At 44.5% G+C, this 17,777-nt stretch overlaps 2 protein-coding genes across 3 annotated transcripts in view; both read right to left on the bottom strand.

Annotated features, from left to right (window-relative positions):
• Positions 1-7,925, bottom strand: part of LOC120049588 (mitogen-activated protein kinase kinase kinase kinase 2-like) — a 32,362-nt gene extending 24,437 nt beyond the window's left edge. The window contains exon 1 of the mRNA XM_038995881.1: positions 7,737-7,925. Coding sequence (XP_038851809.1) covers positions 7,737-7,880 — 144 coding nt within the window. The 5' untranslated portion in view covers positions 7,881-7,925. The remainder of the gene's footprint in view (positions 1-7,736) is intronic.
• Positions 7,926-8,308: 383 nt separating this feature from the next.
• On the bottom strand, positions 8,309-17,573 carry men1 (multiple endocrine neoplasia I). Of its 2 annotated transcripts, none has more exons than XM_038995878.1 (10): positions 17,497-17,573; positions 16,353-16,875; positions 13,165-13,382; positions 12,857-12,985; positions 12,629-12,669; positions 12,369-12,456; positions 12,072-12,208; positions 10,419-10,545; positions 9,901-10,074; positions 8,309-9,756 (listed from the first exon to the last, which is right to left on the bottom strand). In XM_038995878.1, the coding sequence occupies exons 2-10, from the start codon at positions 16,801-16,803 to the stop codon at positions 9,244-9,246; spliced, it is 1,878 nt and encodes a 625-aa protein (XP_038851806.1). In that variant the 5' UTR covers positions 16,804-16,875; positions 17,497-17,573; the 3' UTR covers positions 8,309-9,243. The 2 variants fall into 2 exon arrangements, with proteins under 2 accessions (XP_038851806.1, XP_038851807.1); XM_038995879.1 differs by having other exon boundaries at positions 13,174-13,382.
• Positions 17,574-17,777: the final 204 nt, after the last annotated feature.

Raw genomic sequence — 17,777 nt, 5'->3', positions numbered from 1 at the left:
TTACGAGCCCTTTCCCAAAAATGCAGATTTAAAAAGTAAGAAAATATTAACAAATAAATAAATAAAGGAAATAGTAACACATTTTTTACAATTTATTTCACCTTTATTTAACCAGATAGGCCAGTTGAGAACAAGTTCTCATTTACAACTGCGACCTGGCCAAGATAAAGCAAAGCAGTGCGACACAAACAACAATACAGAGTTACACATGGAATAAACAAACATACAGTCAATAACACAATGGGAGAAAAAAATCTATATACAGTGTGTGCAAATGAGGTAAGATTAGGGAGGTAAGGCAATAAATAGGCTGTAGTGGCGAAGTAATTACAATTCAGCAATTAAACACTGGAGTGATAGATGTGCAGAAGATGAATGTGCAAGTAGAGATACTGGGGTGCAAAGGAGCAACAAAAATAATAATAATATGGGGATGAGGTAGTTGGATGGGTTATTTACAGATGGGCTATGTACAGGTGCAGTGATCTGTGAGCTGCTCTGACAGCTGATGCTTAAAGTTAGTGAGGGAGATATGAGTTTCCAGCTTCAGTGATTTTTGCAATTCGTTCCAGTCATTGGCAGCAGAGAACTGGAAGGAAAGGCAGCCAAAGGAGGAATAGGCGTTGGGGGTGACCAGTGAAATATACCTGCTGGAGCGGTGCCACGGGTGAGTGGTGCTATGGTGACCAGTGAGCTGAGATAAGGCGGGGATTTACCTAGCAACGACTTATAGATGACCTGGAGCCAGTGGGTTTGGCGACGAATATGAAGCGAGGGCCAGCCAACGAGAGCATAGAGGTCGCAGTGGTGGGTAGTATATGGGGCTTTGGTGACAAAACGGATGGCACTGTGATAGACTGCATCCAATTTGCTGAGTAGAGTTTTGGAGGCTATTTTTATAAATGACATCGCCGAAGTCCAGGATCGGTAGGTACTATAGTCAGTTTTACGAGGGTATGTTTGGCAGCATGGGTGAAGGATGCTTTGTTTGCGAAATAGGAAGCCGATTCCAGATTTAATTTTGGATTGGAGATGCTTAATGGGAGTCTGGAAGGAGAGTTTACAGTCTAACCAGACACCTAGTTATTTGTAATTGTCCACATATTCTAAGTCAGAACCGTCCAGAGTAGTGATGCTGGACGGGCGGGCAGGTGCGGGTAGCGATCGGTTGAAGAGCATGCATTTAGTTTTACTTGCATTTAAGAGCAGTTGGAGGCCACGAAAGGAGAGTTGTATGGCATTGAAGCTCGTCTGGAGGGTTGTTAACACAGTGTCCAAAGAAGGGCCAGAAGTATACAGAATGGTGTCGTCTGCGTAGAGATGGATCAGAGAATCACCAGCAGCAAGAGCAACATCATTGATGTATACAGAGAAAAGATAAAATGACTATAAAGAGGCTACATACTAGGAGTTCCGGTACTGAGTCAATGTGCAGGGCTACAAGGTAATTGAGGTAATACGTGGTCCCGTGTGGCTCAGTTGGTAGAGCATGGCGCTTGCAACGCCAGGGTTGTGGGTTCAATTCCCACGGGGGGACCAGGGTTCAATTCCCACGGGGGGACCAGGATGAATATGTATGAACTTTCCAATTTGTAAGTCGCTCTGGATAAGAGCGTCTGCTAAATGACTTAAATGTAATATGTACGTGTGTGTGGCGTCAATTTTCATGTGTGTAAGTACAGTGCATTCGGAAAGTATTCAGAGCCCTTGACTTTTTCCCCACATTTTGTTACATTACAGCCTTATTCTAAAATGAACTCAATAAAATCTACACACATTACAGATTTTTTTGCAATTTTTGCACATATACTAAAAATTAAAAACAGAAATACTGTAAGTACAGTCGTATTCAGACCCTTTGCTATGAGACTCGAAATTGAGCTCAGGTTCATCCTGTTTCCATTGATCATCCTTGAGATGTTTCTACAACTTGATTGGAGTCCACCTGTGGTAAATTCAATTGATTGACATGATTGGAAAGGCACACGCCTGTCTATATAAGTCCCACTGTTGACAATGTATGTCAGAGCAAAAACCAAGCCATGAGGTCGAAGGAATTGTCTGTGGAGCTCAGAGACAGGATTGTGTCGACACAGTTTTGGGGAAGTGTACCAAAACATTTCTGCAGCATTGAAGGTCCCCAAGAATACAGTGGCCTCCATCATTCTTAAATGGAAGAAGTTTGGAACCATCAAGTAAAGTAAAGTAAAGTCCCCCCTTATCTCAGCTCGCTGGTCACCATAGCAGCACCCACCTGTAGCACGCGTTCAGCAGGTATATCTCTCTGGTCACCCCCAAAACCAATTCTTCCTTTGGCCGCCTCTCCTTCCAGTTCTCTGCTGCCAATGACTGGAACGAACTACAAAAATCTCTGAAACTGGAAACACTTATCTCCCTCACTAGCTTTAAGCACCAGCTGTCAGAGCAGCTCATAGATTACTGCACCTGTACATAGCCCATCAATAATTTAGCACAAACAACTACCTCTTTCCCTACTGTATTTATTTATTTATTTATGTTGCTCCTTTGCACCCCATTATTTCTATCTCTACTTTGCACATTCTTCCACTGCAAATCAACCATTCCAGTGTTTCACTTGCTATATTGTATTTACTTCGCCACCATGGCCTTTTTTTGCCTTTACCTCCCTTATCTCACCTCACTTGCTCACATTGTATATAGACTTATTTTTCTACTGTATTATTGACTGTATGTTTTTATTTTACTCCATGTGTAACTCTGTGTTGTTGTATGTGTCGAACTGCTTTGCTTTATCTTCGCCAGGTCGCAATTGTAAATGAGAACGTGCTCTCAACTTGCCTACCTGGTTAAATAAAGGTGAAATAAATAAATGAAATAAATAAAATCAAGACTCTTCCTGGAGCTGGCCGCCCGGCCAAACTGAGCAATCGGGGGAGTAGGGCCTTGGTCAGGGAGGTGACCAAGAACCCGATGGTCACTCTGACAGAGCTCCAGAGTTCCTCTGTGGAGATGGGAGAACCTTCCAGAGGGACAACCATCTCTGCAGCACTCCTACAATCAGGCCTTTATGGTAGAGTGGCCAGACGGAAGGCACAACTCAGCAAAAGGCACATGACAGCCTGCTTGGACTTTGCCAAAAGGCACGTAAAGGACTCTCAGACCATGATAAACTTTACTGAGAAAAGGGTCTGAATACTTAGGTAAATGTGATATTTCAATTTTTTATTTATCATTTTGCAAAACTTTCCACCAAAATGTTTTTGCTTTGTCATTATGGAGGTATTGTGTGTAGATTGATAAGGGGGAAAAAAATATTTAATCCATTATAGAATAAGGCTGTAGCGTAACAAAATGTGGAAAAAGTCAAGGGGTCTGAATACTTTCCAAATGCACTGTATTTTGTGTGTGTGATTATATGTAGTGTGTGTGTGTGTGTGTGTGTGTGTGTGTGTGTGTGTGTGTGTGTGTGTGTGTGTGTGTGTGTGTGTGTGTGTGTGTGTGTGTGTGTGTGTGTGTGTGTGTGTGTGTGTGTGTGTTAGTGTAGTATGTGTGAGTGTGTGGGTAGAGTCCAGTGAGTGTGTGGGTAGAGTCCAGTGAGTGACATTTGATTAACTGTTCAACAGTCTTATGGCTTGGGGGTATAAGCTGTTCAGGAGCCTTTTGGTTGCAGACTTGGCACTCTGGTATCGCTTGCCGTGCCGTAGTATAGAGAACAGTCTATGACTTGGGTGGCTGGAGTCTTTGACAATTTTTAGGGCCTTCCACTGACACCGCCTGGTGTAGAGGTCCTGGATGGCAGGGAGCTCATCCCCAGTGATGTACTGGGCCTTACGCACTACCCTCTGTAGCTCCTTGCGGTCGGATGCCAAGCAGTTTCCATACCAGGCAGTGATGCAGCCAGTCAAGATGCTCTCAATGGAGCAACTGTTTTTGAAAATATTTTCAGCCTCCTGAGGGGGAAGAGGTGTTGTTCTGCCCTCTTCACGACTGTGTTGGTGGGTTTGGACCATCATAGGTCCTTAGTGATGTGGACACCGAGGAACTTGAAGCTCTCGACCTGCTTCACCACAGCCCTGTTTATGTGAATGTTTACTATAGTCCACGATTAGGTCCTTTGTCTTGCTGACGTTGAGGGAGAGGTTTTTGTCCTGGCACCACACTGCCAGGTCTCTGACCTCCTCCCTTTAGGCCGTCTCATCATCATCGTCGGCGATCAGGCCTACCACTGTCGTGTTGTCTGCAAACTTAATGATGGTGTTGGAGTCGTGCGTGGCCACGCAGTCATGGGTGAACAGGGAGTACAGGAGGGGACTAAGCACGCACCCCTAAAGGCCCCGTGTTGAGGGTCAGCGTGGCGGAGGTGTTGTTGCCTACCTTCATCACCTGGGGGCAGCCCATCAGGAAGTTTAATCTCAGGGTCCTTAACTTAGTGATGAGCTTGGAGGGCACTATGGTGTTGAACACTGAGCTTTTGTCAGTGAAAAGCATTCTCACATAGGTGTTCATTTTGTCCAGGTGGGAAAGGGCAGTGTGGAGTGCAATAGAGATTGCGTCATTTGTGGATCTGTTGGGGCAGTACGCGAATTGGAGTGGGTCCAGAGGGTCTGGGATGATGTTGTTGATGTGAGCAATGAACAGCATTTCATGGCGACAGATGTGAGTGCTATGGGACGATAGTTATTTAGACAGGTTACCTTGGCATTCTTGGCCACAGGGATTATAGCTGTCTGCTTGAAACATGTAGGTATTACAGAGTGGATCAGGGAGAGGTTGAAAATGTTAGTGAAGACTCTTCACAGCTGGTCAGTGCATGCTCTCAGTATGCGTCCTGGTAGGCTCGCGTCACTGGACAGCTCGCGGCTGGGTTTCCCTTTGTAATCCGTGATAGTTTGCAAGCCCTGCCAGATTCAACGAGCATCAGAGCCAGAGTAGTAGGATTTGATCTTGGTCCTGTATTAACTCTTTGCCTGTTTTATGGTTCGTTGGAGGGCGTAGCGGGATTTCTTAAAAGCATCCGTATTAGTGTCCCGCTCCTTGAAATCAGCAGCTCTAGCCTTTAGCTCAGTGCGTATGTTGCCTGTAATCCATGGCTTCTGGTTGGGATATGTACGTACGGTCCCCGTGGGAACGACGACGTCGATGCACTTATTAATGAAGCCGGTGACTGATGTGGTACATTCCTCGACCCTATTCCCTGTATAGTGCACTACTTTTTATCAGGCCATCATAAGGAATAGGGTTTCACTTCAAACTCGGATGCAGACAGACTTAGAGCTTTAAAGGTGTTAAGGTCAGCGACATGGTTTATATTGGGACATCAGCCGTTACGTAACAATGCTGAGGGAAAAGTCCCTGCTTTTGAATCCAAAGGATGTTGTTTGCAATGTCCATCCGACGTTCGTCCATTTCCTCTTGTTTTGTCCTGTAAATATGTATTGCTCCCATTCTTTCAGAAAGGTCAAACGTTGATGTGACGTCAGGTTTTAAGGCCCTTAGCTCTCTCTATGCACAACAAGCATAGAATCAGCCAATGGGCTATCAGGTTGCCTGTAAACAAAACCTGATGCTTGGCAACACCCCGAATTCATGTTTCTTTCCCCGTTATACTGGAGTACTTCCTGTGACTGAAGTGACAGTAATGTCTCTTTTAAGGTTCATCACTGGGCAGCCTGAAATAACAGTGTGCTGTGGGATAGAGTTACAGACGATGGGACTGAAAATAAAACTTTGATCAAGATTCCATAAGTTCTTTCTCACAAAGCTTGATTGAATCAGAGTGGAAATGACATACAACAAAAACACAGTTTTCCTGTATTACACATTTCAGTAGCGTGTTGCATTAAACTGGCCTTGGACCATGAATGATATTCAGTGAGAGATAGATAGGCCCACAACTGCAGTAACAGCGCAAATGGTAGTGTGTGTGATGTAACGTACAGTGACAAACGACCTGCAGCCCACAGTGTGACAGTGATGACTGGGCTCTGCAGTGCGGCTGCTGGTTTGTGAAACAGTTTTCTGTTCTGTGGGTTTCCCCCCACCATCGAACCTCAGGCAATCTCAGTCAGGTCATAACAAGCATATAACTATGAATGTACGTACGTACTCCTCATCCTGTCTTCGGCTTACTTTTGCATGCACACCAGAATACAAGACAAAAGGAACTATTCACTCATAAAAGAAAACAGCTAATTGGGGTCTTTGCGATTCTCAGAAAAACAAACCATTCTTGACTATGCAGCGTGACATACTTTATATTAATTACATAGCCACAAAAGATCACACACTTGAAAATCGATGCCTCAGCTGGGTAGCAAGAAGTTTCGTGGATCTTGTGAACAATGGTCACCTTGAATGTCCACAAAGTCAGAGAGCCCACTAGGTAACAAGGCCAGTGGTTTGACCCCTGACCTCCAGGCAGCTCTACTAAAGCTGGAGAAAGAACAGTGGAGGAGAAAAAGAGTACTGCGAGGTAGTGGGAGGTGACAACAGGCCATTGTCTGTGGGACAGTAACAGTTTCCTCATTCACAGCAGGCAGGCACAGCCCGGGCATTTACATGTGGCTAAGGCATGGGGGGGTAGACATTACGTAACTTCGAGACTGAGAGAAACAAAGTGCAATTCTAAGGGATATTTTGAATTGTTCATAAATCTGTTCTTCGTCCAGCATACACCCATGCAACCAGACATGCTTTATCTACTCATTTGCTGGATGCAGAGTTCAACAGACCTCATTAGCCCAAAAGTTAACACAATTGTGCGTACAGTAAATGTTTTTCATTGTATGTCTGTTTACATTTGTAGCCTATTGGATAGGAAATGTTTCGGGTATGGCAGGAGAGGCACACAACGATTTGAGTCGGACTCCCTCACAGGATGCATGTATGAGACATTCAGGGTGGGATTACAGGATGTTTGTTTCCCGCAGCTCACATCACCGAGTCAAAATAGAATAGACTGATCGAAAAAATACCTTTCTACATAAATTGGGCGTCAACAGCCAAGATCCATTAAACAGTGTTGATAAAAGTCAGTGCCCTTCAAACTTGATATCTTGTATCATCCACCTGACTTAAACAGTGATATATGAAATAGGCTATTCTTCTGTCACAAAAGCAGCACAGAATAAAAGTATTGTTGAGAGGAGAGCAAATAAAAAGTGTAAAGCAGGTCTAACACAATGGAATGGAATGTCTGAGCCCTTATAAATGTTCCTTTAAGGGTCCTGATGGATGTTGGACTAATGGATCAGCCCGGATGCCAACCCAGCCTGATTGTGAATACTGATTAGCAGAAGATTAACTACTAGCCAGTGGAATGGGCATTATAGGCACTGAGCATCATTAACATGTGTGCACGTACTGTATCTCTCCTATACCCGAATTATTCTCAAATAGCAGCAAGGCAGGCAGGGGCGACATACGGCCAACCTTACCTGCATCTCCCTTGTTATTGGTTGTGGTAATAACACGTTTTAGAAGGTAGCCTATATTGTTAATTACGTGCGTAAAAGTTTGATTCGATTTGAAAGGACTCATTGATTAAAACAATATGGTAGCTTTTTTTATATCCTGTTTTAAAGTTGTAGCCTGTCAACATAAAATCGAACAATATTTCAATTGTGGAATAAATAAAAACTTGTTTTTAAACAGCTAGGCTACGTGACACGGCGCAGTAACCTAACCCATATAGAGCTTATTAAAACGCGTATGTGTGCTAATCTCCAAGCCGATCTGACATTTTCCCCACTCACCTTGAACACATCACCATACGTGCCAGTCCCAATACGTTGAATTAACTCGTAATCATTCAACGGGTCCAAAAACGAGACTCCAATAGTGGTATCCATGCTTACAGACTGAACTGCGCCCGGACTCACACGCACGTTTTTATTCATTCATGACAACAATACATCCAGCGAATCAACCACTGGACGCAAGGTGTTTACTGGAGCGCAATACTCCACCACGATTCTTCTGACAGGCAAATAGAGCTAATAGCCTCAAATACTACTCTTCTTTCCAGGCATTCATCTTATTCTAGCCGAACCACAACTGGGGTTGTAGGCTGGGTTTCTGTATAAGCACTTTGTGATATCTCCTGACATAAAAAGGTGCTTTATAAATACATTTGATCGATTTATTATGGACCGTCGTGTATCCAAGTCAAGTGATCTCAAATCCCAAGTGTTAGAATATTTTCCTGATATATAACAGAATCTTACCACTCAGGAAAAGAAACTAGCAGATGCACACTGTACATCTACGAATACCCCATTATGACATGTGAAACAGTATTTCCATAATATTAAAAAGAGAAAGGGTATCATTTTAACTTATTTTATTATCTGCAGATAAAAAAAAACAAGTTATCAAGCAAAATACTACTGAATGTAGCTACCAGGGACACCTACAGCAATCCCATTTAAACAGTGTGTGGTCTTTCTGGTCACTTTATATTGCCTATTGCAGCTCTGGCTAGTCTCAACTAAAGGCCACCTACATTAGAAATAAAAAAGGCAAAGTATAAGGCAACAAATAGCTAGCATAGAAAGAGACAACGTAACAGAGTTGGACATTGTTACACAGTAATAGTCCGAATCACTTCCAGGGATTTCAATCAAAAAGATAAATTAAGATTCAAGGGCAGAAAATATAGAATGGAATTCAGACTGCTTTCTAACAGAGTAATTCCCATTTTCCAAAATAGGTTCCGAGACAGGGTGTTTTCACCATTACTTTGGCTTTACAGAGCTTCTACACATAAATCAGTGAGAACTCAAGAGTTGATGTGCACTACTGCCCATTAGATCCACACAAAGTGACAGCAATTGAATGTTTTAACGGCCTATGATACACAATCATTATTGAATCACAAGATTAAAAAGAATGACTTGGTTGACAATTCTGTTCAAACTTGATTAAAGTGACTTCCTCCAAATGTACAAGTGTGTCATGTTCTTACCGACCCTCTTATGACCTTATCAGGGCTTATGATATGATTGCTAAAACAACCTTAAAAAAAATAAAAATAAAAAAAGCTAATCGCTGATGCAGCAGTTGTGTGTGTATTGCCTTGCCTCTCAGTCGGTCCCACAGTCAGTCTCCCTTTGTTTTTCTCCCAATGGAAATTCTAGCCTGGTCCCAGATCTGTTTGTGCTGTATAGACACTCCTATGACAATGACTATGGGAGTTGGCTATACAACACAACCAGACATGGGAACCAGGCTGGAGAAAGTTCTACAGCCAGAGTTCTCCTTCTACAGAGATTTGCGCTGGCGCTTCATGAACGACATGGTGTAGTCTCCCGACTGTGTGCTCTTCTGCCTCTTCATTTGAACCTGTGACTGGGCGGTGAGCTGGAGCTTGATGGCACTGGAGTTGATCTTGGCTGCCGACAGCAGCTCCTTCATGCCTTTCATCTTCTTGCTCTGGAAGGCCACCAGGGGACCCACGCTGGGGGAGGGCAGCTGTTGGGCAGGAGAGGGCACCGGGCTGGGGGACTTGGCCTTGCCTTCTGGGTCTCCACCACGGAGTCCTGAGGAGCGACGCCGCGTCCCGCCCTCCCCACCTACTTTCTTGGCCTGGGCAGGCTGGGTTGGTGGTGGGACAGGGGTGGTGGGGGTGGATTGTGTAGGAGGGGAAGCTTGGTCTTCCAGTTTGGACTCACGTCTCGGCCCACGTCTTCGCCCCTCTCGGGGGTCCTCGCTGGATTGGTCGTCGTCGTCCTGGGGCTCCGGCTCTTTGGTGATGATAGACACTTTCTGACGGATCTGTGGAGGATGTAACAGTGAACAAGGATGTCATAAAGTGTTTCAAAGGGTGGTTTGTGAAAACATCTAGTTGGGTTAAATAGGTTATAAAGTGACTAGGGATGCCTTTAAAGGGATAGTCCAGTCTTGTGGTGGTGTGATTACCTGTGCGTCAAAACGACTGAGGGACTGGACCAGGTAGGTGGCCCAGCCCACGTGGAGGACGGGGGTGGGGCTTCCCTCCTCCCACTTACAGATACCGTCATAAAACCGCAACAGGTGGGCAAAGCATTCTGGGTCCTGGAGGGCCGAGAGGGCGGCGGCCTGTATGGGCTGGTCCTGAGGTGGAGGGAGAAGGGGCGAGATAGGGGGTGAGAGAGGGAAGAGTGGGGCGAGAGAGAGGGAAGAGTGGGGCGAGAGAGAGGGAAGAGTGGGGCGAGAGAGGGGGAAGAGAGAGGGGAAGAGAAATCAATGGAACATAGGAAGGAAGAAGGAAATTAGTAGATAATAGATAGAGGGATAGAGGAGGGAAGTTAGATGAAAGGGGTCCATTCAATACATCAATGAAAGGCAGCTGTCATATGAGATATTATTAATGCATCATTCTGGGACATGAGATTAAAATGAGAAGGGGAAAAATGTTTACTCGGTTCTTAATGATGTAAAATTCCACTAGTCATTACCTTTTCTCCTCCCTCCCCTCCGCTCTCGGCAGCTGCAGCCGTCTCCTTCAGCAGGGTGGGGATGACGTCGTTGGCGATGTCGAAAAACTCCTTGTAGATCTCTTCATCCTCGCGGAAGTAGTTGTAGCTGGGGGAGTGAGATCATTGTACATTGTTATAAAGCACATGAGGTTTGACTTCTTTAAAAAGTGTCAGTTCATGATGACCTTTCATTCATTCAATTAGGTTATTTATTCTCCACGTACGTAGTAAAAGGGATATTAAAAGGTGTGAACACTTGTATCCCTTCTTTTTTTTCATGAACCCAAAAACACGACAGAAAATACTCAAACGGCATTTTATTTATATTGGTAGATCACACGCCATGATCCTTGTTGTCGTGACAGCAAGCCGAGGGAGCCGAGACTGAAGAACAATGCGTGAAACAGGAAAGGCAGAGAGGTAAAGGGAAGTCAAGAGGAGAGGGAATGTACTGACTTGCCTCTCTGGTGCACACATCCTAGAGACAGAGACAGAAAGAGACCAACAGAGAAACAGGAGAAAATCGGTCTCGTCGGCTGTTCCCTGTGATCGGGTCGGTCAGTATTTTTAGCCCCTGCAGGCCGATGAACAGTGTTTATGTGGGAGTAAAGTGCAGGTTTACTGCCCCACGAGGACCAGAGCCAAGGCTGGAGGAAAGCTCCCTGCGATTGCCTGTCCTGAGGACATCGTATTTAGGCTACACACACCCTGTTAGTCAGACAGAATTATGCCCCTAGAAGACATGCATGCAATATAATGAGTATAGTGCCATACAAAACCACAAGCTAGCCTGGAAGGACATGGTCAGACAACTTGTTCCAGATTTAAGTCTACAAAACGCTGTAATTAAGAGCCTAACGTTCCAGAGGCATCTGCTACCCTCTGCTGTCAGAAAGGTGAAACAGTAACTGGTGTAAATTGTCACTGCATACCTCAGCAAAAGATGGTCAACAGGGTTTGCCTCAGTACCCATTGTTTCAATACTAATAATTAATAATCATGTAACTTTGTTGTTGTTGTATTTTACCCCCTTTATCTACCTAATTTCAATCGTCTCATCCCTGCAACTCTCCAACGGCCTCGAGAGGCGAAGGTCAAGTCATACGTCCTCCAAAACATGACCTGCCAAACCGCGCTTCTTAACACCGCTCGCTTAACCCGGAAGCCAGCCGCAGCAATGTGTCGGAGGAAACACCGTTCACCTGACCACCGAGATCAGCCTGCAGGCACCCGGCCCACCACAAGGAGTCGCTAGAGAGCAATGAGCCAAGTAAAGCCACCCCCCCAGCCAAACCCTCACGGTACCTGGACGATGCTGGGTAAATTGCGCACCGCCCTGTGTGACTCCCAATCACGGCCGGTTGTGATACAGCCCAGGATCCAACCCGGGTCTGTGGTGATGCCTCTAGCACTGCGAAGCAATGCCTTAGAATGCTGTGCCACTCGGGAGGTCAAATTTGACTTTTATAGCCCTTTTCATTGGGAAGTTAAGGGACACTTAAATGAACGATGCCAAAGGTTATTTCTGTGGGCCAAACATACCTTTTTACCATTAAACACAGATAGTTGACACAGAGCAGCCGCGTAAGGAGCATAGAGAAGGTAGCTAAGCTAGTTGCTCCAGTAACTTACTCCTGCATGACCTGTGCAGCCTCGGCCCAGGCCCCCAGTGCCTCCCGGACCTCCCTGTGTCTGTAGTGGTAGCCAGCCAGGTACATGAAAGGGTAGATGTGTTCGTTGTTGTAGTACTTCTTAGCAGAGTTCACAGCCTGGAAAAAAATAAAAATAAAAAACACACATACATGCAAGGTATGAATAACTCCTCAAAATGAGCTGATTAAATTATATTTCAAGGATAATTTTGTTAAGATGACGTTTCAAATCAAAATGTCACCGCTTTATTGTTGGTGTACAGATCCACAGACTCACTTTAAGGTGGATGGTGTAGGGGTTCTCTTTGCCAGGGATGGGCTCCTGATCCTCCAGGTCAGCCAGGGTGCCCATGGCCATGGGATATCTGTGGCACAGCAAGGGAAAAGAGCCACTTGGTTGATATGACAGAACAATAACATGCTTACAACAAAAAATATAATTCATTTGGATGTAACCAATAAGCATTTTCACCACAACACTTCAAAACGAATGTAGTATTTCAACAAGCTTTTGAGATGTATCAAAAAATAAATCACCTTTCCAGGTCTCCTCGCTCATAGAGCAGCCATAGAAGCCTCTGTGTAGGAAAAAGATCAGAGACCGAGGACAACACAGAAAAGCATTTATGAGGTAAATATAAACTACAGTTCCAGCCAGCTTGATGTCTTTGATGATGCCAACAGGTGCGTTTTAGGTGAAACTCTCCCCTTACAATATTCATTATATCACACTTATCATCCCCAATGTGCTGATGGTGGTCACACCTGTTGAAGCTGTAGCATTTCAGAGCTGTCAGTGTGCAGGTCCAGTGAAGGGTTGATGGCACACACCATGAAGGCCACCTCCATGTTCCTGTTACACTTCATATAGGAACCCTTCAGGTACAGCCAGCTCTGGAGGACAGGGGGGTGATGGGGGTTAGGGTTGAGAGGTGTTGTACTGCGTTTACAAGTTCAAGGTGAGTGTGTGTGTAGAACAGCAGTTCTATGTAGTTGATAAGTAGCTATATTAAAAAGGTGTGTGAGTGCATGTTATTATAATGTAATTGCAAGGGGTGGAAGTATCTCTGTACCTTACTTACCCTCTCGCCGACCCCGGCGGCAACTGTCTGCCCCCTCCGGTCCTCGTTGCCCTTGCCGTGCCAGGTGACCTCAGCTGTCTCCTCTCCATTCTTGCCAAAGATGACCCAGGCGTGGTCCTCGGACAGGGCCAGGTGCACATCCCGCAGCCCCAGAACCTGGCACGCTGCCACCACTGCAAATGCCACCCCCGAGCTGTCCAGCTTTGTGCCTGTTCAAAATAAAGGAAAGCAATAGGATTGAGTTAGTAACAGCTTTAGCCTCCTTCAGACAAAACAACCTTGTATTTTAGTCAAACTATACAACATGCTTTCCTGTTTGTGAACAATGGTTTTTATTGGGTCACAAGGGCAATACAATCACAAAAAAAAAACCACTACTTTTCCCGGGTATTTTGTTATCCCCCCCCACTTACACACCGTCCCATCCCCACCTATCCCAAACATACCCCAGTCAAACACACTACCAGTCAAATGTTTGGACACACCTACTCATTCCAGGGTTTCTTTATTTTACTATTTTCTACATTGTAGAATAATAGTGAAGACATCAAAACTATGAAATAACACATATGGAATCATGTAGTAACCCAAAAGGTGTTAAACGAATCAAAATATATTTTATATTTGAGATTCTTCAAAGTAGCCACCCTTTGCCTTGACAGCTTTGCATAATCTTGGCATTCTCTCAATCAGCTTCACGAGGTAGTCACCTGGAATGCATTTCAAAGAACAAGTGTGCCTTGTTCAAAGTTAATTTGTGGAATTTCTTTCCTTCTTACTGCGTTTGAGCCAATCAGTTGTGTTGTGACAAGGTAGGGATGATATACAGAAGGTAGCCCTATTTGGTAAAAGACCAAGTCCATATTATGGGAAAAACAGCTCAAATAAGTGAAGAGAAACGACAGTCCATCATTACTTTAAGACATAACGGTGAGTCAATCTGGAACCTTTCAAGAACTTTGAAAGTTTCTTCAAGTGCAGTCGCAAAAAACATCAAGCGCTATGATGAAACTGGCTCTCATGAGGACCGCCACAGGAAAAGAAGACCCAGAATTACCTCTGCTGCAGAGGATAAGTTCATTAGAGTTAACTGCACCTCAGATTACAGCCCAAATAAATGCTTCCCAGAGTTCAAGTAACAGACACATCTCAACATCAACTGTTCAGAGGAGACTGTGTGAATCAGGCCTTCATGGTTGAATTGCTGCAAAGAAACCACTGATAAAGGATACCAATAAGAAGAGACTTGCTTGGGCCAAGAAACACGAGCAATGGACATTAGATCGGTGGAAATCTGTCCGTTGGTCTGATGAGTCCAAATTTGAGATGTTTAGTTCCAACCGTCGTAACTTTGTGAGACGCAGATTAGGCGAACGAATGATCTACGCATGTGTAGTTCCCACCGTGAAGCATAGAGGAGGAGGTGTGATGGTGCTTTGCTGGTGACAATCAGTTATTTAGAAGTCAAGGCACACTTAACCAGCAGGGCTACCACAGTATTCTGCAACAATACGCCATCCCATCTGGTTTGCGCTTAGTGGGACTATCATTTCTTTTCCAACAGGACAATGACCCAACACACCTCCAGGCTATGTAAGGGATATTTGACCAAGGATAATGGAGTGCTGCATCAGATGACCTGGCCTCCATCATCACCCAGCACCAACCCAATTGAGATGGTTTGGGATGAGTTGGACCGTAGAGTGAAGGAAAAGCAGCCAACAAGTGCTCAGCATATGTGGGAACTCCTTCAAGACTGTTGGAAAAGCATTCAAAGTGAAGCTTGTGGAGAGAATGCCAAGAGTGTGCAAAGCTGTCATCAAGGCAAAGGGTGGCTACTTTAAAGTTTGGGGTCACTTGGAAAAGTCCTTGTTTTTGAAAGTAAAGCACATTTTTTGTCAATTAAAATAACATCAAATTGATCCGAAATACAGTGTAGACATTGTTAATGCTGTAAATGACTATCGCAGCTGGATTTTTTAATGGAATATCTACATAGGTGTACAGATGCCCATTATCAGCAACCATCACTCCTGTGTTCCAATGGCACGTTGTGTTAGCTATTCCAATTTTATCATTTTAAAAGGCTAATTGATCATTAGAAAACACTTTTGCAATTATGTTAGCAGAGATGAACTGTTGTTTTGATTATAGAAGCAATAAAACTAGCCTTTAGACTAGTTGAGTATCTGGAGCATCAGCATTTGTGGGTTCGATTACAGGCTCAAAATGGCCAGAAACAAAGACCTTTCTTCTGAAACTCGTCAGTCTATTATTGTTCTGAGAAATGAAGGTTATTCCATGCGAGAAATTGCCAAGAAACTGAAGATCTCATACAACGCTGTGTACTACTCCCTTCACAGAACAGCGCAAACTGTCTCTAACCAGAATAGAAAGAGGAGTGGGAGGCCCCGGTGCACAACTGAGCAAGAGGACAAGTACATTAATGTCTAGTTTGAGGAACAGAAGCCTCACAAGTCCTTATCTGGCAGCTTCATTAAATAGTACCCGCAAAACACCAGTCTCGACGTCAACACTGAAGAGGCGACTCCGGGATGCTGGCTTTCAAAGAAAAAGCCATATCCTAGACTGGACAATAAGAAGAAAAGATTCAGATGAGCAAAACACAGACACTGGACAGAGGAACTCTGCCTAGACGGCCAGCATCCCGGAGTCGCCTGTTCACTGTTGACGTCGAGACTGGTGTTTTGCGGGTACTATTGAGGACTTGTGAGGCTTCTGTTCCTCAAACTAGACACACTAATGTACTTGTCCTCTTGCTCAGTTGTGCACCGGGGCCTCCCACTCCTCTTTCTATTCTGGTTAGAGACAGTTTGCGCTGTTCTGTGAAGGGAGTAGTACACAGCGTTGTATGAGATCTTCAGCTTCTTGGCAATTCCTCACATGGAATAGCCTTCATTTCTCAGAACAAGAATAGACTGACGAGTTTCAGAAAAAAGTTATTTGTTTCTGGCCATTTTGAGCCTGTAATCGAACCCACAATGCTGATGCTCCAGATACTCAACTAGTCTAAAGAAGGCCCGTATTATTGCTTCTTTAATCAGAACAACAGTTTTCAACGGTGCTAACATAATTGCAAAAGGGTTTTCTAATGATCAATTAGCCTTTTAAAATGATAGAATAATATGATATGATCAGCCATGTACCCCAAATCCTACCTGTGATGAGACTGAAGAGGGATTGGATGTGGGCGCGGTCCTTAAAGTAGGAGCGGCTCAGGCTGTTCCAGATGACGTCAGACACCTTCTTCACCAGTTCCCTGCTGGATCCGCCGGCAGGCCTGCGGTACTGAGACAGGTCCACTGCTCCCCGGATTTGGGCAGTGAAACGCTCACGTAGGGCCGACAGCATCCCTAACTCCACTGTAGGGAAGCAAGAGTTTGGACAGTCGGGCTCCAGTGGCTCGAAGCGCACCCCCGGGACGTTTATTGGTATGACCCGGTTCACGGCCAGGAAGTGTTCAACGAAGCCCAGGACCAATGAGAGAAGGGCCAGGTCCGGTTCGGGTTTACGGAGCTCCGCGTCGAACAACGTAACCACACCATCGATCCCCTTTAGGGGAAAGTGTTTCTTCTGGGCTGAGTGTAGTCCCATGTTGACCCCTCTCATCCGTCACAGTTCGCAGTCACTCACTAGGCCGGTGTGTCTTCTCCACTCTCAGCTGCAGTGATGTCATAGGGGCTGGATGAGAGGAAAGTGTAAATCAGTACCAGCACACACATTGAAATCAGTTATACTGTATTTCCCCTAACATTCAAAGGCCTTTGTATGGCTTCTTTCACTTTGTGCAAAAAAACAAACAAACTGTAGACTGACTAGCCTAAGTGGGCGTGGCACAAATATCCATTCATTACGCAAAATATGTTAAAAAAAAAGAAGCTTAACCTAATACTGGGAACAAATATTGATATCTGATACAAACTGGGCTAACTAGCTAATAACAATGTTTTAAAATAATACCAAATCCAGATAATTGCATGATAGTTTAAAATGGTTCGATAAAATTTCACCACCCCACACAAGATCGTAAAATTAACAATAAGCTATTAAATTAATTTTTGGTCAAGACAAAACACGAAGGTTGAGGAATTGATTGACCGGCAGGTGCAGTTAGCAACAATATGCAAATAGGCTATGCAATATGCCTAAGCTAGCAAGCTGTGCTAGCAGGTACAATAGCAAAACATGTACAACTACATGAAAATACAACTATTATGTGTATTCCAATCGATTTACAAACCTTCCGGAACTCATAGCCCGCTCGTAAGCTTATTAATATTTCGAAAGAAACCTAATACGCACCCGTTAGTTCAATGCTACACCCACATGTTTTTGTTTGTGCCTTGCTTTTGCCGCGCAGTTCTATGACTGTATTCGGGCTGTTCAAACGTGTCAGAACTTTGGCGCACCTTCAAATAGCTACCAACAATGCAGAGTCGTGCTTAATCGAAGATTAGACAGTTCAAAGTATTTGCAGCTCTACTAAGCTGCGCACCCAGCGCTCAGTTTAAACGTGTTTGAACGAGCCCCCTTTTGTCCTTCCTCATTGACTGGACAGATGCATGTATGGAAATGTAGTTCAA

The sequence above is a fragment of the Salvelinus namaycush genome, chromosome 6 (genome assembly GCF_016432855.1).
Source record: "Salvelinus namaycush isolate Seneca chromosome 6, SaNama_1.0, whole genome shotgun sequence".
NCBI lineage: Eukaryota > Metazoa > Chordata > Actinopteri > Salmoniformes > Salmonidae > Salvelinus > Salvelinus namaycush.
This window is presented reverse-complemented; position numbering and strand designations above follow the sequence as displayed.